Source organism: Rhinolophus ferrumequinum, chromosome 14 (assembly GCF_004115265.2).
Source record: "Rhinolophus ferrumequinum isolate MPI-CBG mRhiFer1 chromosome 14, mRhiFer1_v1.p, whole genome shotgun sequence".
Lineage (NCBI taxonomy): Eukaryota > Metazoa > Chordata > Mammalia > Chiroptera > Rhinolophidae > Rhinolophus > Rhinolophus ferrumequinum.
Window position 1 is genome coordinate 11633383 of NC_046297.1, and position 24944 is coordinate 11658326.

Below are 24944 nucleotides of genomic sequence, written 5' to 3' on the forward strand. Positions count from 1 at the left end.
TTCCGCTTTCCCTTCACAAGTTGTCAAGTCCTTTGTTGATATTTTCACGTTATGATTCTGACAGCGTTGTTAGCTCCTGAGGTACAAGTGGTGTATCATGATTAGATTTCCCTTTTTGTACATTGGTTTTCCTAGAATTAATAATTGCCTATTTTCATTTCCTTTGGTTTTTTTTTGGAATCTGCATTTAGCTTCCCACGTGCTCCAAGGGCTCAAAGTATCTCAGTATGATTTTTCACCCATCTGATGCTCTCCTGGCTCCATTTCCCCACCCACTGGAATCATCTCTATGGAAGCCCTCGTCCACTGGCTGCAATCTGGACACAACGCTCTCTGGGCCTGCTGCCCACTGCACTCTGGGAATCCCATTAGCCTCTCTCCATATTGATCCTTTGTTTTCTGGAGTCTGTAGACACCTTCGATATGATTTACTCCCTCATTTTGTTAGAACACATCCTCCAGTAGCTGCAGGAGAGTTTTTATGAAAAAGCACCTCCCCCACCCTCCCCTTTGTTTTTTTGTTATATGTGATCACTGCGTTGTTGGCTGGGTGAAGAATTTTGGATGAATCATTTTGACTCAGAATTTTAAAGTTTTCCCTCCATTGTCATCTAATTTCTAATGCTGTTGTGGGAAGTCTGGCCTCTCTTTTGTATGTAACCTGTTTTTCCTTGCTGGGAACTCCATTTATTCCTGGTATTCCCCAGTTTTACCGTGATATACTTTGAGGTGGGTTCAAATTTTTTTTTTTTTCCTTGATGTTCACTTGGTGAACTTTTAATGCCTGGAGACTGTGTCCTTCGGTTCAGTTTATATGTTTTTATTTTAACTTTGTTGTTTTCTCTCCACCATTTTTTCCTCTTCTTTATCCTTCACTCATCCTCTACTTTCCTTGTTCTTTATCACCTATTTAATACCTCATATTTTGTCCTTCTTTTTTGAAAGATTTTTCAACCTTATTTTCCAAGTCATCTGTTGAATTCTTTATTTTGGCTATTATTTTTTTAAATTCCAAAGTTCTTTCTTGATTTTTGATTGTTTCTTGCTTCTAGCCTTCTTACTTTATGGATGGAATATCTTCTGTTATTTCTTCAACATTATTTAGAGGTTTTTTTTTGTGTGTTTGTTTGTTTTTTTCCTTCCTGAATTGTCTTTATGTGGTACGAGTGCCTACTTTCTGTTTATTTTGCTGTCTTGATTGTGTTGGAAGCTTCTCTAAAATTTCTGGTGATCCCTAGCTTTCTCTTAGTATTGAAAAATGCAAATTTAAGAAGCTGAGTAGCTGCTCTGTTCCTTAGGGTAGGGCTTGGCATTTGGTGTATCTCTGTTGGATAATTGGGGGTGGAGGGGAACAGCTGGTATTTTCATTGGGGTGCTCAATGTCAGAACCTAAGGTCTTACCTCTGAGGTACTTCAGCTCCTCAGGAGAAGGATGCTCCAGGTTCTCGGCTGGGGCTGCTTGGCAGGGTTCAGGGTTGAAAGCCTAGTTGCTGGCATTCTAGAGCTGGGCGAATAGTGGTAGGAAGGGGCCGAGGTCCTATTGTTCATTTTGCAAACTTTTACCTAATTCTCCTGTCATCATTCTAGTATCTCACCAAAGGTCTCTTTTGTGTGTGGTGCTCTTAAGCATAGTTCGATTCGTTCATTTTCTCTAGAAAATAGAGGGGTAGAAGACAGAAGGTACTAAGTAGAGTAGGGATGGGAATTTGATTAACGTTGTATCATATTTGGACCACAACTTTCTTGTGTCATTTATCTTTAAGTTCTAAAGCCTTGTTCTTTTTCCTCCTACTGCTGGCCTTTATCATATCCATATATTTTTTAAGTTCTCAATCATAATTTCTGTTTTATTGACTCCTTTTCTTCTGGAACTTTCCATCCTTTGCTTCAATTGAACTGGTTGCTGTCTTAGCATAATTTATATCCTGGAACTTCTTTTCACAGATTTCAATTGTATCTACTAGTTCTTTATTTGTTAACTCATTTTGCCAGAGAAAAATCCTTGGATAACTTCCTGGGGAAGAGTACCTGGGGGAAAAAACTTTCTGAGCCTTTAAGTGTATAAAAAGTGTCTTTATTCTTCTCTCACATTTAAATGAGAGTTTGACCTATAGAATTATAGGTTAAAAAGTTGTTTTTCTGAGAACTTGGAAGCCAGAGATTTATTTGGAATCTAGCACTTAAGTTGCTGATAAGAAATTTAAGACCAGCCCTAGTTCTCATTTCTCTGTAACCAACTTTATTTGGAAGTTTTTCGGATATTTTTTTTCCCCCAAGATGTTGTGAAATCTCAAAAGAAATGCTCTACCCTCAAATTTTGTCTTGGCTGGATCCTTCCATTATCATTTTCTCAGTGAGACTTTCCCTCTCTGCCCAATCTAAGGGAATCCACTCTTCCTTCTTTCCCCCCCCCCCAAGTTTACTATCTACTATATATTTTCTTTTTTTGAATTTTTCAATTACAGTTGACATTCAATATTATATTAGTTTCAGGTGTACAGCATAGTGGTTAGACATTTACATAACAAAGCGATTCCCCCGATTAGTCTAGTACCCACCTGGCATTATACATAGTTATTACAATATTATTGACTATATTACCCATACTGTACTTTACATCCCCATGACTATTTTGTAACTACTAACTTGTACTTAATCTCTTCACCTTTTTCACCCAGTTCCCCAACTGCCATCCTATCTAGCAACCATCAGTTTGTTCTCTGTATCTATGAGTCTGTTTCTGGTTTTTTTTTTTTCATTTATTTTGTTGTTTAGTTCCCACATATAAGTGAAATCATATGGTATTTGTCTTTCTCTGTCTGACTTACTTCACTTAGCACAATACCCTCTAGATTTATCCACGTTGTGGCAAATGGTAAGATTTCCTTCACCTCATTCTGTATCACATTATGCCTTCTTAGTTTCCTCATAGCACTTACCACTATCTGAACTTGCCTTTCACATTATTTGTGTTGCTCTTGTCTTTCGTCTCTGACGATGAGCTTCTTGAGAATAGTGACTAGCTAGCTGTCTTCATAATGGTTGTGCCGCCACCATCCAAAACAATGCAAGATGTTTGTGACATGAATGAATGAATAGATGGATGAAAGCCTTGGCACAGGGCTTTGTTCATATATTGTATTAGGGACTCTGAACCCGCCTAATCTCATATGTATGTTTGTTTTTTACCCCAGGAAATTTCTTCTATTATAGCTTTACTCATTCTTTCCTCTTCCTTTTTTCCTGTATCTTCCAAGACTCCTGCTAATCAGAATCAGTATGTGTGAGCTGGTTGCCTCTGTGTTTAATTTGTTCTCTCATATTTCTAATGTTTTTTGCTACGAGAGATTTTTCCAGACCTTGTTTTTTATTCTTTATGGAAATGTATTTTATTTTGAGGATACTTTTTTTGCTTTGTTGCATTCTGGGTGTTCCCTTTTCATAGCATCCTGATGTTTAGAGAGCAAAATCTTCACAGATCTCTCTGTGCATATAATTACAATTTGTTTTCTACTTATTGCTCTGCCTTACATTTTATCATTTGATTTTAAGGGTCGATTTTTCTCTTTGTTTATTTTGGGCTTTATAGGTTGACAGCACTCAGTCTAGCATCTCTCAGGTTTTATGTCACCCACTCTTCCCTAAATACAAGAATGACAAAATTTTATTCTGAGTTGTCAACATCTAGAGTAGAGGCTTAGTTTAAAACAACGTCTTCCAATTTCTTTAGAGAAGAGCTTTCTGATGGATTTCTGGGCTCTCAGTTAGGGATGGAGGTGGGTGAATAGAGGAAAATGGAAGTGCCCAGTGATATAGTTTTCTCTCCCTCAGCTCTTTAATGAGTCCCGTTGTTTTCAGCTTCACATTCCCTTTTGCCCCCTGTTACGTGGGCTGAGTTTTTGTGGAGGTCCCACAAAAAGGAGGCTGGCTCCTCCCCAAGGTGGCATCTGCTCATTTCACATAAAGCCTATGCTTGTCCACTTGCTCTTTACATGACGTTTGGTGTGTCACTCTTTCTGTTTCTCTTTGCTAGTTTATTCCTTTTAATCTTCCTTTTATTTTAAGTGCATCCTCAGAAGGGATGGAAAGCAGACTCAGTGGTTTACTTTCTTTTAAACTGCAAGTCGCCTCGAAGACTTTTAAAGCCCTTGCTTAACACCACATCTGTCTTGCCAATCCTGAATCAACTGATTCTGGACTCCCCAGTGCAACTGGGCAAAAATTATATAATTGTGCTGATTGGCTCTATTACAAATTTATGAGTTCCAATCTTAGCAGGCCCTCATCTTTGCTGAGCAATCCATTTCCTTGGCCCTAGTCAGCTTCCTTTCCTGTGCCTGTGATGGTTGTTCCATTAAAAAAAAAAAAAATCCATTCTTCAAGTATTTTTTTCCTTACTCTAGTCTTGTTTTTCTTATTGTACAACCTAGTGTTCTGCATTATTGAGTAAACAGAGGTCCCAAGAATGAACTACTTCAACTTCTCTCCCCCTCTACCCTCAAATTCCTTTGTCAAAAGTTATATTATTTTCAAGGGCAAGTACTAGTGCCATCATTTTCTAGCTGTGTGACCTTGCAGAAAGGTGAACTAATATTGTTGAGTCTTGGTTTCCTCATATGTAAAATTGGTGATAATGTGAATCACACTTGGTTATAAGTATTATTAAAGTAAAACACATACGGTTGAGAAATTAAAATACCGCAGAGGGTAGAAAATAAAAAGTCCATGTCTCCTTTCCCCACTTTCAACCTCCAGTTTGAAGCATTCAAATATTTAACGAAATGTTTGCAAATTCTCTTTTCAGGGAAGTTACTTATAATGATGCTGAAACTAGTAAGAACTTGATGTTAATAAACATCTGAACTGTCTAAATCCATGAGTTCTGGTACACTTCTCATTTAATTGTATTCAACAAAGAAAAACTTCATTAGGAGTGCTGGAAGCTGCTGTAAGGATCCAGTCGTAGTGTTTGCAGCTTGACTTCAGTGAAGTTTATAAATTAGCAAAACAAAACGCAGTTTCTGTGGAGAATTCCTTTGGCTTCCCAAATACTTCTAGGAAGATAGTCTAAAACTGAATTAGTATAAACACTTTTGGGTGGTTCCACCACACAGGTGTGCCTATTTTGGAGTAGCAGTTACCTTTGTGTGAAAAATAGTGGACGCTTTCTCCAATCAGGGTGTGGGCTACATTTCAGCCTCTCCTTGCTCCCTTGGCTGAGTGTTCCTGTGCAGTGCACAACTTGCTCATCAGTAAGCGGTTGGCTGGCCTAGTAAACACTGTTTCTTGTTCTGCATAATTTTGAGACTTGCATGTGGGATTTTTTTTTTTCTCCTTTAAAGCCCATAAAAAGAGAGATGAAGAGAGTGGCAGTAAAGAGAGGACCCTTTGTTAGGCATTTGTTTGGCTCAGGTATGGTGATTGGCACTTAAAGTATGTCTTTTATATCTAATGCTTACAATATCACTCTTCCGAATGGGTTATTACCCACATGTTTCAATTACAGAAACTGAGGCTTAGTGATTAAGTGATTTGCCCAAAGTCATCAGTTAATATGGAGTGGAACTGAATCAAATCCAGATGATCTATTTTAGAGTTTGTATTCTTTTTGAATATTGCACTGAAGTGCTGTTTTAAATTTTGTATTTCATATAAGCACACACCTAAGTACACATACCACCTCCTTACTACCGTGTTTCCCCGAAAATAAGACCTCACCGGAAAATAAGCCCTAGCATGATTTTTCAGGATGACATCCCCTGAACATAAGCCCTAATTCATCTTTTGGAGCAAAAATTAATTTAAGACTTGGTCCTATTTTACTATAAGACTGGTTATCATGTATTGTAATGTGATATATAATATAATATAAGACTGGGTCTTATGTTAATTTTTGCTCCAAAAGACACATTAGAGCTGATTGTCTGGCTAGGTCTTATTTTCAGGGAAACAGGGTAGCTATCTTGTTGAATGGCTGTGAGCATTGAATAAGATACTTGGCAAATTCCTTTACCTCTCTGTGCCTCGACTTTCTCGTCATTAAGATGGGTTAATCATAGCAGCGATCTCTTAGGATTCTAATCTCTTAGAATTATAGAGAGGATAAAATGGGATAAAAATCCATAGATAATAAGCATTGATAAGTAACTATTTAATAATATTTTTCGCATTTTAATTATGAGGAAAAAGAGGCCAAGGGGGAATAAATAACTTGCTTAATGTTACACAACTAGGAAATGATAGAGCTAGGATTTACACCACGTTTCTCTGATTCCGAATGCAATGCTTTTGATTATGAAACTCTTCTGCAAGAAGCAAAAAAGAAACACAAAGAAGAAAATGCAAGGTATAAGCCAACTCCATTTATTAAAGTTTGTATGAGGAACTCCAGGTTCAGCAGCACGGTTAATTTCCTGACATCAAAGGACTTAATGACTGACCCATCTTCGAATTCGCGTCAATTACTCAAGAGGTATCTGGGTGTCTGGGATGGAGTTGGGACGTTTTAGCAGGATGAGCTTTTCCTTTTGAGCCAAAACAGAGTCATAGTCTTTTTATAGAGTGAACCTGACATGTTATTAGTGGTTCCCTTAGAAAAATTCAGATGTGAGAACTAAGATGTGGAAACAACCTGAATGTCCATCAAAAGATGAATAAAGGAAATGTGATATATACATACGACTGAATATTATTCAGCTTTACAAAAAAGGACATTCTGCCATATGTGACAACACGGATAGACCTTGAGGACATTATGCTAAGTGAAATAAGCCAGTCACAGAAAGACAAATACTGCATGATTCCACTTATGCAAGGTACCTAAAATAGATTCATAGAATCAAAGAATGGAATGGTGGTTGCCAGGGGCTGAGTGGGAGGGGCAGGGAAATACTCAACTGAATATTACTGATCAACTGGGATAAAATTCCAGTGACGTAAGATGAATAATAAGCTCCAGAAATCTGCTGTACAATCGTACTATAGTCAGCGGCACTGTATTGTACACTCAAAATTTTGTTAACAGGGTAGGTCTCATAGTAAGTGTTCTAACTACAATAAAATGAAATGAAACGAAATAGAATACTTTATATTTGAGAATCTGATGATTTTTTGTTATGAAAGATCCTAGGAGCTCTAGCTAGATATCCTGGCCTATTTCCAACTGAAGTAATTATGTTCCCACACCCACAATTTCCCTGCAGTTTTAATTAGGAAATGTGTTTTTCTTCCCGTGTCTGCTGACCTATATTTCACACAGGTGTGCAAGATGATGATTTTGCAGCCAAAGAGGCAGCATTTACCATGAAAACCGTGGCTTAAGTAATCATATAAGCACATTTCATAATATGAGTTCCTACTCTTCACTCTCCATTTTCTTCAAACAATTTTTTTCAAATGGGATTAAATCTGATGTCCACGTACAGAAGTTTTCACCAGTACTAAGTCTTGATTAAATCATTTAATAATTCTAGGTTTATTATCTTTCATTTATCAAGTGTCATCTCTTAGCATTTAAACTAAAATCTATTATACCATCTTCTGGTTTTGTGACTTGAGCTACTGGGCTAGAACATTTCCAGTGATGATTTCTTGAGCTATGAAATGATGAGGAAACATTTTCTCAGTTGTCTGTGTTCGGCAGGGACTATTGGATGGGGTGATGCACCCAGTTCCACCCAGCTCCAAAATCTCAGAGGCTGGAATTTTCCCCTGAAGTTACTTCTCTCAGTATAATTTTATTGCCCCAAAGTGCTACAGTTATAGAAATCAAATAGATATACAGTAGTACCTCAGGTTTTGAACGTCTCTGTTGACGAACATTTCGGTTTGCGAACGCCATAAACCTGGAAGTCAATGCTTCGGTTGTCAAACACGCCTCGGAAGTCCAACATGTCACACGGCTTCCCTGAGGGCAAGATCCTGAGGCCTAGCTGTCGGCTGTTTTCAAACCTTTCAGAACTTGAACGGTTTTCCGGAATGGATTACTTAGAAAACCGAGATACCACGGTAGTCTGTTAATTCAGACCTTGCCTCAGCTTCACACAGGTGCATTTCGTTCTCCTTGTCACCACTTCTGGCTTTGCCTTCCTGCCACGTGGTGCATTTAGATAGTAAGCTACTAGCCTTTCACATCACTGGCATTTCTGGCCAGATGACTCCTAAATTCTCTAGTTAAACTGTTCATTTCCTCATCTGCATGTCACAGACAGCTTAACCTACTGAAGTTTCTCCCCCCACGGTTGAAATCTTTTTGGTACCATTCAAAATCTTTTATTTATTACATATATTACTAATTTTGAAGGAAATTTCTGAGAAGTACAGGCAAAAAGTTTACTTGAAAGATCTTAGGTATACGTGTTTCTGGATTATCCTAGCTACTTTTATTAATAGGCTTAGAGTTCATTTTTAGCTGTAAGTATATGATTCCATCTATCTGGAGGCAAAAACAACATTTGTTTTATTTCCTTTTAAGAGTATGAAGGGAATATGAAATATAAGCACATTTTTTTCCAATGAGTTTTAAATTTTGTAAACAAGATCTAAACAAATTTGCGTGAAAGCTATAAAACGATGTGATACCCATTTAAACATAATGAGGCTTTTTACTTCAAAAGCTCTTATGATTCTTATTAAGCTCAGGACCAATTTTACAATTCTATAACCTCGTATTAACATACTCAATAGAAAATGTTCATCATGTAATGTTAGCAGGAAACAAAATGGAATTTAGAACTCTCTATAAAATCTAGGTAACAGTCTGTTACTAATGTTAATCTATATGCATATTGAAAAAAGACCAGCAGGTAATATACTAAAAGCATAATAGTGGATATTCCTGGGTGTAGCATTATGCGTGAGTTTAATATAATACTTTTTAATCCTTTTGTATTTTTTAGATTTTCTACAATGAATACATATTACTTTAATGATAAGTAAAGGTATTTCAAAAACACTATATAAGAGATACATCATTTTATTAACAATGAGCCTAGATTTAAAGAGGTAGTTTGTACTAGTTGTAGGTTATTATATACAAATTTCAAGTTAGACCTGCTTTGAATTTGCTGGCTATAAAGATAAAGGATGCTTTAACAGTAAAAATGATGGTGGGGTACAGTAAGCACAACTTTGATGAACATAGTCCTCTGATAAGCCTGTGGTGTTACGTAGTATGTTATCCCATACTTGCCTTCATCGATTATCCTTGTTCTCCTCTCATGTAGGTGGGAGGGGTATTCACAGCCATAGAATAAAAGATCGGACCCAAAGTTGTACAGCTACTAAATGGTAGGCCCGAAACTAGATGCCTCCATTTTTCTCATTGGTAGAATGTGGTAGTCGGACTAGAACAGGGTTTCTCAGCCTCAGCACTGGTTGAGATTTGGGCCTGTGAATTCTTTAAAATGTAGGAGGAGCTGTTCTGTGTATTGTGGGGTATTTAGAGGCATCCCTAGTCTCTACCCACGAGATGCCAGTAGCACCCCTCCGTTGTGATGAACAAAAATGTCTCCTGACATTACCACATGTCCCCTAGGTGGGTGGGTGGGGTGCAAAATTGCCCCTGTGGAGAACTGCTGGTCTAAAATCGCATTTTTAAAGGTATATTTTACTTTAAAATTGTATGATCCTAAGAGTTTGTGAACATAATAGTTATCAGTATCTTGTGATAAAATTTCTCCTGTGGAGTGACCTGAACAAATACCAGAGTTTATTTTAGTTTTGCCTTTTGGAAGCCTTTCTTGGTGAGGTTTAAATATTGCTATAAATTTGTTCCTTCCGTTAAAATGTGAGGACTCAGTTATCAAAGTGTGAAAGAGCCCACAGGAGAAAAGCCTACGAACAAACAAAGCTTCATGTTTATAGATGAATACGTATGTTTGGGACGGGCTATGCTGTCGGAGGAGTGGTTACTTAGCATGGACATTAACGATATGTCCAGGCACAGAACGGACATTCCAAAATATTTGTTGAATGGATGGTTGATGCGTAAATAGATAAATGAAGGATCTGCTATTGCTAATTCATGTGGCTTTAGGAATAGTTTTTCATCATTGACACCTAAAAATGGTGGACACAAAAGCAAAGGAAAGAGCTCACTGGATATGTGCGCTACAGCGCCCCTTTTTCATTCTTCCATGGTCTCTCCTGGGGACCTGCCTGTTTCTGTTCTTTCACAGCCATTTCCATGTACTTTTCTCCACAGCCCTACATAGCTTTACTTGCCTCCCTCCTTTTATATTTATATATCTTTGAAAATCACTTCCTTTTGATTTTCTAGAGCCCCGTGTCTTTCTGTGATAATTTATTCTCACGCAATTAAAGGTTTTGCTTAAAGGAACCTGTGTTGACAACTGTGAATGATAGATTCCATGTTTATGCCGTCGTAATGATGGTATTGATTTGGCCAAGAAACGTAGTTCCTCCATTTTACAGTTAAAGAAATCAAGGCCCAGATTGCTTAAGACATAGAGCCAAGTGTCTACGGTAAGCGAGTAGTTATACGAGGGTTAGAGCTGCTGAGCCCAGATGGTGAGACCAGGTCTGGTAGAATTGAGGCAGGACACATAAGTTGATACAAAAGTATTAAATCTGCAGTACCAGAAGTTGTTAACATTTTTCTTTATGTTTTAAAGTCATAAAAATAATTATCCAGGATGTCTATTTCACAGTACCATAGTTTTGATTGAATGGGAATATCTTCTCTAAAATGGACGAATTGTTTGACCTCAAGAGCTTCCCTATTAGTTTTATTTTAGCAAATGTCACTCATGATCTGCTTCTTTTCTCTCTTAGACCTTCTCTCACCATGCCTCACAGGAACCTGACAGGAAGCTGCAATGTTAATTGTGGTTGTAAAATACACGAGTATGAGCCAGTCTGTGGATCAGATGGAATTACATACTTTAACCCTTGTCTGGCTGGCTGTGTTAATAGTGGTAATCTTAGCACTGGGGTGAGTATATTTCGCAAGTTCCCGTACTGTTGTTAATCTAACATCCTGTGACAAGGACATGTTAGAATTCAGAGGCAAACACGTGACTTCAGTCTCCCTTTTCAAGAAACTGCAAATAACCTACAAAACACCTGTGACAAAAATCCAGAGGAAAGAAAATGAGGCAATACCACCATCTTCCCAGAAATGACTGGAGTGTTTGGGTGTAGTGATTTGCTCCCCTGTCAGCCCTCTCCTACTTTACACTGGGTGCCAACTCAGTGAAACTCGATAAGGTTGAGGGCTGGGCCTCTCATTTGGTATTCTGACTGGGCTCTCTGATAGATTCGAAGGTCAAGATGACCACATTTGGTGCTGATAGAAAAGACTAGGAGTGTACCTCCCATAATGCGTCTGTGAAGATGAGCAATGGCCATTTTTCTTAGATTATCAGCTCAGACTTTTTTTTTTTTCCAGAGAACTAATATTTCTTTTAGTTCAAGAATAGGCTATTTTGAGAATTCCCTTCCCCGTGAATTATAAATAGGCTGTAATACTGTGGGGGAAGGTTTTCCTAGTCTACTCAGTTCCTTATTGAGCCTGGTTTCATTCTTTGCATAGAAACAGATGGTAGGAGGCTGTAGAAAGGTGAAGGTATGCTTCCGTGTTCTGTGTAGTGACAAGGAATTATACCATTGACTGCATGTTTTTTGGAAAGTCATACTAGACGTCAGAGTTTCAAACTAGAGCGATACATTGAGAATTCCTGTTGCTGGCTCCCCCTTCTATAATTGGTCCAGCACGTCACCAACTTGAAAGAGACAAGGAGATCTGTTCTTCTCCATGGCCAAATCCTTCCCTGGGAATGAGTGTGTCCTCTGGTGCACAGCCCTCATTCTTGAAAAGTGACCAGCAGGCCTGGGCACTGAGAAAGCTCAACAGTGCCCCGTCCCCAGATTTGTTCCAACTGCCGCTCCAAGTGGCTGAGAGGTCACAATGACAATGAGTTCAGCTGATGTCCAGTTACTAAAAGCAACACAATAGGCAGGAAGCTTAATTGGCTGTTTCATTAAAGCTTCTTTTTAGTCCCTTGAATTAGCTGGTTTCAAATGAAACAGGAGATGCTATGTCACTCTTATCGGCCCCGAAGCCATCAAGGTTGCATGATGAACGATCTACATTTATGGAATAGATATGCACTTTAGGTCTCTCTCCATTCAGGGTTAAGCTAGGTGCTCTGCTGAACACAAAAATAAGACTCGGTTCCTGTTCTGTTTTGGAGGGCTTCTCGTATTGAAGAGCCCGAGAGTTAAACAGCTATTAAAGCAGCATTTAATTATGACCTACATTGAGTACACAGTGTGAATGCTCTAGAATTGAGCGCAGAAAGCTTCTTAGGAAAGTTGAGGTTTAAACAATTTTGACCAGTGGATTTTTTTTTTTCCGAATTTCATCAGTTTTTTTTTTTTTTTAAATTTATTTTTAATTTATTGGGGTGACAATTGTTAGTAGAATTACATAGATTTCAGTTGTGCAATTCTGTATCACATCATCCATAAATCACACTGTGTGTTCACCACCCAGAGTCAGCTCCCCTTCCATCACCATACATTTGATCCCCCTCACCCTCATCCCCCACCCCCCAACCCCTTTACGCTCTGGTAACCACCAAATTACGTTCCCCAGATTAATTTTCAAACCCCGTGGCCATCCTGTTTGACCAGTGGATTTTCATATCGGTCACTTTGGACCCCAATTGTTAGCAACGAGAAAGAGACTTCCAAGTAAATATTTTGCGTGGTTTCAATTACTAACGTTCCTTGGGAGCCCTTGAACTTAACTTTGTCTTCACATTCCTGTGCTGAGTTTTGCTTTTGATTGGCATCTGACTGTGATCTTTCTTACCTGTCCCTTAGATAAGGAATTACACGGAATGCACCTGTGTCCAAAGCCGGCAAGTGATCACCGCCCCCACCATGGGACAGCACAGTCAGCTGCGCGTGGTTATTGTCAAAACGTATCTCAACGAGAATGGCTATGCTGTGTCCGGGAAGTGCAAACGGACTTGCAATACCCTCATCCCGTTCTTGATTTTTCTTTTCATAGTCACCTTCATCACAGCGTGTGCCCAGCCATCCGCCATCATAGTGACACTCAGGTGAGAACAGCATTGAACTTCTGGGGGTGGTGCACTCAGGATTGCCGGAACACATATTCCAGGGCCGGGGCCTGATGTGGTAAAGCAGAGAGAAAAGCAAAATGAGATGTTTGCCTGGCGAGTGTGGGAGTGAGTTTTCTCCCTTTTGCATACTCCAGAACTTTCTTTATTCAGATGGGTTTTATTCCTGTAGTTTAGAGAAACGTCTTTTGGGCACCTCTGGTTCCCGAAGTCTCTACCCTCAAAGGTTCTACTTCAGGAGATGAAAGCCGTCATCGGGTTAGCCCCAAGAAGCCTGGCCCCCGAGGAGGCGGGAAGTCATGTTGGTGAAGTTGCTAAATCGTGCATACAGCGAAAAATGTTATCTCCAACCTTGTGGATCGCTGATACCTCTCGGGTCAGTGATAGTTTATCCTGGGCCTGCAGTTCAAAATGCCGATTTCATTCATTTTACCATCATATAAAATGTTGGAGTGGAACAAGGATGGGGCCGACCGGAGAATCTGATTTTCAGTTGTTCACGCTGTGCTTTCTTTGCCATCATAGAGCCAGTTTGTGTTCTCTCGCTTATATGAGAATATGGAAGTCCTGTTAAAAATGTTGACAGTCGCGCATTCAAATCAATGTGTTGGTATTCGCAGGGAAGAGTGCGGTGGGCAAAGGAAGGACGGAGACAGTGTGGTGGAGGAAAGCGAGCACACCCACAGCAGCTTTGCGGGGGCGGGGGGCGGGGGGGGGGGCGCTGCAGTGCACAAAGAAGTGAGGAAAGGGAGTCAGTCCTTAGTGTTTCTTTGTGCTCCTACCTGGCTCCTCAATGCCAGGCTATGCTGGGTACCTGGTGGGAAGCACCTGCTGAGACGTCCTTCTCAGCCTGGCCGTTGGGCTGCTTGCCTGCTTATTCTGCATAATCTGCCTTCTCCTCTGTGGGATGCTGACATAGATGCTTTCCATCCAATTTGCTCCTTGACAGTAAGACAATTGCCTGGAAAAAGCCTGCTGGTTCATTCACTCAACCCCTCCATCAGCAGATACTTAGGGAGTAGCAGCTGTGTGTGTAGCATTGGGCAAATACTATGCGAAAATAAAGAACTTGGGGAAAAGATGACAAGTGCACTGGTCCTTGGGAATTTCACGTTATGGTATATATACCTAGAACCCTGTGTAGGTGGGATAGGAAGCCAAAGGTTCATCATTAAAAAATATGGATCATTAATAATCGAATTCTTTGAACTTTAGTTCTACAGGAGGTGTTAAATAATCTCATTCTTTGAACTTTGATTCTACAGGAGATGTTAAATCACCCAGATAATGGCTGCTCAATTTCTAGTGTTCAAATGCGGCAAATCCCCAGTTGGCTTATAATGCAAAACTTCAGAAAATGAGCTCTTTAACCTTTGCTAATTACAAAATCAATACACTCCAATCTTCCTGCTGGGTGGGAATTACTTGGAGCAGTAAGTTTTAGAAAAAAGAAAAAATGAGGTAGCCGGGAAAGATTCATTTTTTTTTTCTCTCTAACTTTTGTCCTGTTTCCTATATATATATTTTGACTAGACTTGTTAAAAAACTTTTTTCTCTATACCATTCCTTGAGAAATTATGGGAGTAACTTTCAGTGTACACACCTACCATTCTGGAAAGTGCAGGCAAACAAAGAGAAAATGCAGTAGTTAGGATAAAATTTATATATATATATATATATACACACATTGAACAACTGATTTGGGAAGCTCGAAGCCACTCCTGTACCTTCAGCCATGACCTTTTGCGGCCCCCCGCCCCCCCCCCCCAGGTATTTACACAGAAACAATTGGAGTAAATCAGAATTTTTTTGGTGTCTTCACTGGGGAGACTTTTAATCACTGGTTTAGCCATCAGCAGTCCTGCTTAGTTAGCGATGGTTAGTAAATTCTAGGGAATTAAGTATTTTGGCACAGCATCTCTTTCTCCCTGGTTCTGTGCCAACCAGGCTTGATTTGACAGTGATTTTCTTGAGGCCACAATTTTAAAACTTTTCTTTCTCTCCATGCACTTCAGGTCCGTGGAAGATGAGGAGAGACCTTTCGCTCTGGGAATGCAATTTGTTTTATTGCGAACACTGGGTACGTTCCTCAATTTTCAAGTGTGCCTCTTAGTTCCTCTTTGCAGATGGCAAATTCTCACTGTCCTTTAACAATGACAAGTCAAGTCATTTGTTACCATGGTAATAGCAAGGATTTTGCAGGTTAGTGGTGAGAGTACAAATTCCTTATTTTCTGATTTGAACTAAAAGCTGACCGGTTCTGTCATTTGAGGAAACACAACAAAACTAACTTTAGGTCAGTTTCGTTTTCACTGTGAACATAAACTTGGGTTAAATTCCCCTGAGAGTTTTGTGCCATAAGAACTACTGAACCAAACACGTGTGACGGGCTTATTATGATCCTGTAGTGTTTGTCCCTTTATGCCTTTTTAACATGAAAGTGATGGGGATTGGTGCTCATTTTCTTTGTGAAAATTTCAATTCCTTACTTCTTTCCAGTAATTTTATTGGATTGCGCAGAGTATACCTACCACGTTTTCTGAGGAAAAGAAATTAAAAAAATCTGAAAAGATAAAAGATCCCCAAATTGACATATAGGGACTTCCCTTTACTTATTAACAAGAGACCTCGTTAGTGCTGTGTCCCTGTGGGAAGTCACAGAGTTTACTTGGGCATCAAGAATATTGTTTTGATTTTTACAAACACAGCGTCACCCTGTCATGTCCTGATCAATTGTGTGTGAAGTAGTCCATTCTCTCGGTCAATTGCAATGTATTTTTACTTGACTTTCTCATCATCAGGCATAGTCTTTTCTTTCTTAACTGGCAGTGATTTTCTTCAGCTGTTGTTTCCCCCCAGTAATCAGTATCACTGTCTACAGGACAGAAAAAAAAAAGTTTCTTGATTCAAATTTTGTATTTCAGTTTGGAAGGGTGAAACCTTTTAAAATGGTATCAGCTGACCCTTTCAAACCTTAGTCCTCTCTGGAATTCTCACTTTGTCATCATGTTATGGTTGATGGTCCAGTCCGAGATGACTGCTTTTCAGTGAACTCAGAGGCCGCTGATTGCATTGAATCGGTAGCTTGTTTTTTGGTACCAATAGGACTTTCCTGAAAGTACCATTTTTCAAAGCATGTTGGTTAAAGGAAACTCTGACATGCTTTGATATAGGTAAGAAGTATGCCTTATATTTCTAGCTGAAAACTGAAAAATTATTTTCAAAGAAGTCTGTTTGGCAAAGGGATAGTTGAATAGGAAAAGAAAAACATAGTTCTTCCTTTTTGCTTGGCCTATCTCTGATGCCATGAAATTGGATGCTTTGATTTGGATGCAGAGATTAAAGGTAGGGTAACAGATGGACTTCGCAAAGTGGAGGGAGAACATTTTCGGCATTTACTATTTAATTCAACCTTAAGTTCTATTGATTATAAAAAAAAAAAAGTGCAGTTAGGACAACAGGCCAATTTCCGTTTCTCCAAATTCCAAAAAAAGAGAGAATTTTAAGTATTTTTAAAATGTTAAATTTTAATTGTAGTGAATCTACCTCCTTTTAAGTGAGTACAACGTATTTTAAAAATGTATCAAAAAAAAAAAAAATGTATCCCCCACAGCCTCCTGGCCTATTAGCCCATCTGTCTCCTTTTTAGCCCTCTCTTCCTCCTTTTTCTCTTCGCTTCCTTCCTTGCTTCCTCCCTTCCATCACTTCCTTCTATAAACTCCTACTGAAGATCCATGCACTGTCCTGTAGATGATCCGTGCAGGTCGTTGGGATGCAAAGAATAAAAGGCACGGCCCCTGCCATCAAGGTGCTTATGGGTGACAGATTTGCAAAGTTTAAATACTATGTGATAGTTGATCAAATGGAGGGATATACAAAAGTGCACTGGGAATATAGTGGCACCTGAGTGAGTCAGGAATTTAAAGGAGGAGTAGGTATTTGCAAGGTGGAGAAGAAGGAGATGAGGGCATGTTTTGGCAAAGGGAGTAACATGTAATGAAGGAAGTCCACATGGGTAGACTTTGTTTATTGTGGGAATAAAGAAATGTCTATATCGTAGCCCCCAAAGGAAGCCACTACGCATCACAGATGTTTCCTAAGCTTCAAAGGTGAATTTTATGCCCTAATTATTTTCATCCCCCAAGTGCCTTTAGAAAGATGCTATTTGACATGTTTCTGACTCAGAGTGGAAAATGTTTTCCTTTTAAGTTTAAAAGGATTCCCTAATTGCATTTTTTTTTTAGCAATAGACACTTTTATGATCCTAAAAATCAATAACACATCCTGAAGATTTAAAGTATTTACAATGTAATTTATACTAAATATAAGACATGACATGTATTTTTTAAAAAAATCAAGTAACACGAGGAATCCAGCCATTCTCCTCCACTGGTTTCAGAGCCCACAAAGCACCTTCTTAATTTCCAAATCTGTTTTCTCTTGTACGATGTGCTAAATACTCTTCTTGTTTTCTTTTTCTTCTCCTCTACACCTCTAGCATACATTCCTACTCCAATTTATTTTGGAGCCGTTATTGACACCACCTGCATGCTCTGGCAACAAGACTGTGGCGTACAAGGCTCTTGCTGGGAGTACAACGTGACGTCATTTCGTTTCGTCTATTTCGGTTTGGCGGCGGGCCTCAAATTTGTGGGCTTTATTTTTATTTTTCTGGCCTGGTACTCCATTAAGTACAAGGAGGACACACTGCAGAGGCAGAGGTGGAGAGAATTCCCTCTGGGCACTGTGAGTGAGATGGTGGGCCACCCCGATGGCGCCAGGAAGTCCGCCCGGACTAGATCTTGCCCAGTTTTCAGCACCCAGGGAGAATTCCACGAAGAGACTGGCCTGCAAAAAGGGATCCAATACACAGCACAGACCTATCCGGGGCCCTTCCCAGAAGCAATAAGTTCCTCCCCAGACCCGGGGTTGGAAGAAAGCCCTGCTGCCATGTACCCTCCCTCCCAAAGCTTGAAAACGGAAGACGTGCGTTTTGTTGGCTGAGTTGAATATGGCGACTTGAGAAACACCCGTGCCTTCTTTTCTTTCTTTCTTTTTTTAACCTCTAAAGACACAATCCTCAAACCAACAAAACTCAGTATACACAGCCACTATGGATTGAGGGCTGGATACCTCAACAAGACTGAGAGCCTTTACCCTCCCCTTCTCTCCAAGAAGGAGGAGTTTAGATAGATTTGTTACCATTTCTGCTGTGTTCGTTTAATGCTTGTGCTCCAACAAGGCCGAGGTACATGGTTAAAACACGATCACGGCAGGTGTAACGGTGGTGCACGTCATTAGCACACACTCCAAAGGTGGGCCGACCCTGACTTTGCATTAACAAATCCAAGTTTTGAGATCTGAACACCTACTGTGAGTTCTGCTACAAAGCACAAACGAATTTGCTTCAACTATGCAATCTGATCGGAAAAATGGAAGTGCAGCATGTTACTTCTGCTTTCAGAGACGAAAGCAGATACGTTTTTGAAAAGAGGAAGCTAAACTTTCCCTAAAGTACTGTTCATAGCATTTTAAGCCATAGCCGAGTTACAAATCAGGTAGAATTTTTCAAATGCTTCAGAGGAGCCCGATGCATAGCGCGACAAAAGGAACAGCTACTTCCTTTCATGAGACGAGGTGTCCTTTAGTCTGTCTGCCCCATCGAAAGGTAGTTAAAGAGGCTGCTCTATCATAAACCTGATAGCTTGACTGTAAACGCCAGTATTCCTTCACAGGGGTTTGAAAACTAGTGTGCTAAACTATATGGCTAGAAACTGTAATTTGAGATGCATAATAAGGAAAGAAACATGGCTTTCTCATCCAAGAAAATTGCTGCAGAGATTTTTTTTTTTTTCTCTTAAGGGCCTGCGTCAGGGTAGTTAGGAATTGTAAACTTGTTACTCAACATAGTTGGAAAAAGGAATTCCAGAGCAATAAGATGGAGTCCCACCCAATCATTTTAGTTATATGCCTGGAAACACTAGCAAATCGGTATTGTTCTCTTTCTTATGTATGGAAAATTGCTATGGTTGCTACTGAAATTGAGTCGGTAAGCCAGGAAAGTTTGAACAATCACTTTCTGCAATATGAACATCACCCTAAACACAGGAAGAGAGAGATCTGTGAGCTGGACCTAGAATGTGACCCTAAGTAATGTTTGAAAACTATTTAAAATAAACTGGTCTGATGTACTGAATCCTACACTATCAGGGTTAGAGTCATTTTACACCCCCCTTTGATTCCTTTCTACTGTGACTTTCTGGAAGTGAGCTGAGAGAGGAATTTTCTGTTCCTTTGGGTTCATTATCCACAATCCTTTCCAGTACCTCCCAGCACGTCACACCGACCTAGCTGCCACACAGAATGCTTTCAACCTGGTTCTTAAAGCAGATGTCTCCTAACAGTGCTATGGACTGATGGCAAGTGAACTCAGGGGATCTGGCTACTCAGAAAAAGAATCATGACAATTCAGATTTCTGAGGGACGGTCAGGTCCAAATACCAACCAACATCACTGTTTCTGCCAAGGATCCTGTGCTTATGTTGTGCTAATTTGGAAAACGGTGTTCTTGCTGGTTTATAGTCTTGCACAGAAGGAATGTGATTGACAGAACCATCCCATGATTTGGGCTTTTTGCCCTCCATCCTTGGCTTCCCTGGCGGGGTTGTATGAATATTTCTGGGGACAAGCTTGTTTTCCTCTCTACCTAGGAATGGCATCAGTCAAATGATTCTCTTGGTTGCGTGTAGTTTGTGGAGAGGGTTATTACTAGTCAACTGAATCATGTCTCCAAGGGGTGGAGCCGGTGGTCTCAGTGACAAGGGCTTCCCTTTGTTTGGCCAAGTCATAAAACCATTGTTGCCTGTAATTACACTGGTGTCCATCAAACTTTGGTCAGTGATGCATCTGGAAGGTCTTCAGAGAATATTGCTGAATACTGTCTACCCTTGGGGCCTCAGGGTTCCCCTATACCCTCTATGGGAAACCTTTGATCCTTTCGAAGAGAAAGTTTCCTTTTGTGTTGGAGCTAAAGGTAGGTAGGTCAGGGAGAGGTGGTGTTTTCTCAGTTTCCCTCTGATCATTAAGAAACTGCATTGAGATAATTTTTATTTATTTATTTTTGGTAGCTAAGATCATGTGTTCCAACACTCTTAGAATCTGTCTCTTCTTGGTAGTACATTTTGAAAAAGGAGCCGCTCTCAGAACTCAGGATAGGAAATGATGGACTCATCAGGCACCACTTCCTACCTTGAACAGTCATCCGGTTCAGCAATCAATGACTGGGCACCAGTTCTTTCTCAGGCAGCATTTTACCCATTGCCATCTGCCAGTCTATGAAATCCTTTGGGTTAATTAGGCCAGAATTCAAAGAAATTGGCATGAGTTGCACACCACAATGTTAGTATTGTACTTCCTCAAGTATCTGATGCTTATAAATAGCAGGTGTGTCATTAATGTGTTGTTGATGTGTGTAGAATAAGCAGTAAAAATCATGGGGGACTGAAGTTTTGGAATATGTACCAAGTAAGGGTTGTCTCCAAAATGCTTTGGGTTCCGGTAGCATCATTGGAATATTATGTAGCCAACTAAAGTGACGATTTTATAGATGACACCTTTTAATTGTATATATATATGAGGTTCTTATATGCTTGTTAAGAACAATAAATTGGTTATGTGACTTTATACTCACAGCTCCTATTATAAGTTTACCACTCTTCATGAGCTCAGGCTTATAATTACTTGTCTTGGAAAAAGGTCATCTTGTTCCTTTGTAAACTCTGTAGATTAATATATTATTTTGCTTTAATAGGCAAATATAATATCCTTGAGTCTAGCCTATTAATTTAGAAAGTCCTAGGGGGTGGGGTTGGGGTTGGAGCACATTCTTTGGTTATCTTTATTACTATGAAATCCTGATCCTTTGCAGGTGGCTTTAATTCTTGAAAACAGTCAAAAGTTATTCAGATCCAAGGTGGGGGAAGAAAAGAGGAACAGACAAGAAACAAATTAGTGTTGGTTGAGTGTTGCCTATTTGCAGAGCGTTTTGACAAACATTTAATGTACATCATTCATTTTCATCCTTCTAATAACTTTGCAAGATAATTATTTTTATTGTTTTTTTTTCCTTTGTTTTGATTAAAAAAACACACAACAGATTGTGAAAACAGAGGCTCAGACAGGTAAGGTGACTTGTGTAGGAGTGTAGAGTGGCCAGGTCAGGGCTCAGACACAGTTTTCTCTCTTAGTCACTCACTTCCTATGCTACATATGCATATAATAGTTTTGATTAATAAAGGTAAGATGTGATTAAGGTGAATCATTTCATTTTTGATGTGCTATTGTTTCTGAAGAGTAGAGAAGTTATTATGTCTTTGTGTAAAAATTGAAGAAAATCTGTAGGAAACATGACAATTTAATGTTTAGATTTGCAAGGTAAATTTACATTTATTTAGCCAAGTGTAACGTTCACAATTTTTTTGTCATAACATACCTCAACTATTTATTTGTAGTTCATATTTAATATGGAACAAATCCAACTTTGGTGTTAGCATGGAGTCTCAGTAGAGTTTCTGAAATGAAACATGAGGAAAGGTGGTTCAGATTTATGGAATCTGAGCTTTGGAGATTTCAGGTGTATGCTTTTTCCTCCCCTCCCCTTTCAGAATGTTAACATTTCCATTCGTTTTTTTGGTGAAAATCGGTTTTAAGTTTCCTAATAAAAGTTTTAAATGAACACATACAAAGTGCTACATGTTAAGTGAACATAAATGAAGTGTTACATATTATATAGTAAATCACCGATCCGATTGTGACCGTTAGTAGCTATAGTAATAAATGGGAGCATACCCTTGCGGTAATGGCAGTCCTACATTTTCACCACCCACCCAGAAAATGTTTCCTCAGTCGACAATTGCAGCTTGCATTCTTTGGTGGGCAAGGAGCTAGAGCGTTCTTTTTGGAGCCTGTTATGGATGAACCCTAGATGCACCAAGGAGAAGCTTCATAGTTTGAATGGACCTGAAGCATTTGTGGGAATTCTCTCGTATGCCTAGGAGCAGGAGAACCCAAGCCTAGGATGGTAGCCCGTTCTACCTTGTGATTTTGTGTGTACGTAAAACATCCTAAATGGCACAGACACACGAATATAACTCTTGATATATATAGGTGTGTACTGCATATTCTTAGTAGCAGCTAGACACCACAATACTGTATAGTCCCTGACTCGCCTAGACTGCAGGTTTGCTGATTGTGTTATGCAAACCAATAGGTAGCCTTTCCTTGTGTTTGCATGTTCTCTTTCCTGGCACGACAGAGTGCCGTCATTGGTAGGCGAAGTTACTGGCTCGGTGCACTTTATCTTTTCCGTCTTCTTTTCTCACCTTCCAGGATGCTGCTGGCCATATCTGTCCCAGACTTTTTGCTACATTGGAATCAGAGTGAAGAGCTTATTTTAAGCACTTCATTTTCACTCAGCCCTAGGAAGGGTTGTATATGATGAACACCCTCCTGGGTATTCGCTTTTGCAACATTAAAAAAAAAATGCCTCGGTGCTAGAAGTATTTGATGATGCATGCTTACCACAAAAATGCCCCACTGAATTCACAGTATTTCACTGATAAGGGATTGCATGTGCTTTGCTTTTGGAAATCTGGAGAACTTCCTGGAAAACAAGCAGTCATTACTCCTCATTACTACAGTTAATCCATGAACTTGACGCTGCAGAAATGAAGAGTGTAAGGGGAAACACTTTTTTCTATGGAAAACTCAGTGCTTTTGATATTTATTTTAGCAAGAATACTCACATGCTAAAAATAACTTCAGAGAGGGGAAAAATATTTCAGATAGTTGTTTCTTATTTTTTCTTCAAAAATGTACACCCATGTAAAATGTTGTCTTTTTCTGGTATTCTACTATTACATGTTAAAATCGAAGGAGAAGATATTATTAAAAACTGAAGTAATTGTAGGGACATAATAAACCAGAGGGGTGAACAAAAAAAGTTGGAAGTTTGTATCTGGAAAAGAAAATTAAGAATAATTGGTAAGACTTCATAGTGGGCATTTTTCTTAAAATACATACCTCTACCCAAAACCCCAAATGTTAGTTTAAAAGCATGAAACAGGCAGGTCAGCCTCTAACTCTTTAGTTAAAGGAAATATAATATTGTGTTAAACAAACTGGCATTAGAATCCTAGTGGAGTGCGTGTTCCGTGAGTGTGTGTGTGTGTTTGTGTGTGTAGAGGTACACTCGTCATGAAAGGCTGTTTTGAGTTGTTGCATAAAGGAGTTTGATTTTGTGATTCTTAAAATGAATATTTATTTGGTGACCTCTTAGGGTAATTTAAAAGATGTATAATTTCCTTGTGTTTCATGAAATCTGTTGTCAATGGACTAATAAACTTTGGTTTACAACATCTTGAATACTTGATCATTGAAAATTAAGGAAAAAAAGTGAAAAATAAGAATAAAGTGTGTTGGATTGAAATTAGTTTGTCTCTTAGGATTTTTGTTGTTTGAGGACATGGAGCAATGATGCCAGTGTGACTGTCCATCCGCCATCCCCGCCACACAACGAAGACACGGGTTGATTGGACCGCCATCCCCGCCACACAACGAAGACACGGGTTGATTGGATTAAAACACTCACCACTACTCTGAAAAATGGTAGTAACTCCTTATGAAACTGACATCTCTGCCTTGAAGACTAATATCTTACCGTGTTTCTCTGAAAATAAGACCTCGTTGGATAATCAGCTTCAATGCGTCTTTTGGAGCAAAAATTAATATAAGACCAGGTATATTAATATTATATTATTTTATTTTATGTTATACTATATTATATTAAAGACCCAGTCTTACAGTAAAATAAGACCGGGTCTTATATTAATTTTTGCTCCAAAAGACGCATTAGAGCTGATTGTCCAGGAAGGTCTTATTTTCGGGTAAACACAGCATGTGTAAACTATTAGGACTATAGTTTTAAGAGCCTGTGGTAGCACATTTTCCATTGAACCACCAAAAAGAGTAATTTTAAGTAGTCCACTTGTCTATTTCAGTTCAAAACAGACTTTGAACCTGCAAAACTATGTGCCCTGAATATGGTTTGTTGGTCAGGATAGGCCGAGGAATACTTAAAAACCTGCTAACCTCCAAATCTCACTGGTCTCACAGCACAAAGGTTTATTTTGCATTTCCATTAGATAGCTATATGGGTCTGTTCCATTTAGTTCCTCAGGGACTCAGCCTGACAGAGGTTCTACCATCTTGAAGCTGCACCATCTGGCATTTTCAGGATTGGTCTTGGTTGCTAAGCAAAAAAAGGAAAGGAAGAGCCCAGAGAAAGGCAAAGGGCCTTTTCTTTTCTCAGCCTGCAAGTGGCACATGTCACATTACACTGGTCTAAACTAGTTACATGTCCCTGCCTAACCTTTTGGATCCTGGAAGTGTAAGGGAGCCAATGGTGAGCATTTGGTAGGTATTATTTTTATGATGATTATTATGATTGGTTAAGAATGATTCCCGAGGGACTACAACTCTTTATTCTAAAAATTAAAAGGAAACAAAAGGGAAGCCTCACGCACAGAAAAGAATGATTTCCAAAGGAATGAGTATCAAAACTTGGTCAAGAAAGCAGTTAAAAGCCCCCTGTCTTCAATCTCTACTGAATAATAAATTAATCATTGCCAAAGTGGCCCAGGAACTGGTCTGAGACTGGAGGAAGAACTGCAGCTGGGACTCCATCTGTGGACAAAAAGCACCGGGTTTTGAGGTCTCTGCTGATGGATGGCAGTTTTCCAAGTACCCTGGCATCTAAGACTTTTGGGTGAGAGG

The 24944-nt window shown here is 39.3% G+C and overlaps 1 protein-coding gene across 2 annotated transcripts in view; it reads left to right on the plus strand.

Annotated features, from left to right (window-relative positions):
* SLCO5A1 (solute carrier organic anion transporter family member 5A1) overlaps nt 1-21971 on the plus strand; it is a 120920-nt gene extending 98949 nt beyond the window's left edge. Inside the window, exons 7-10 of one of the 2 annotated variants that reach the window (XM_033126819.1) lie at nt 10795-10954; nt 12850-13091; nt 15128-15192; nt 17611-21971. In XM_033126819.1, coding sequence (XP_032982710.1) covers nt 10795-10954; nt 12850-13091; nt 15128-15192; nt 17611-18116 — 973 coding nt within the window. In that variant the 3' untranslated portion in view covers nt 18117-21971. The remainder of the gene's footprint in view (nt 1-10794; nt 10955-12849; nt 13092-15127; nt 15193-17610) is intronic. The other variant, XM_033126820.1, reaches the window with a different exon arrangement.
* The last annotated feature ends 2973 nt before the right edge of the window (nt 21972-24944 follow it).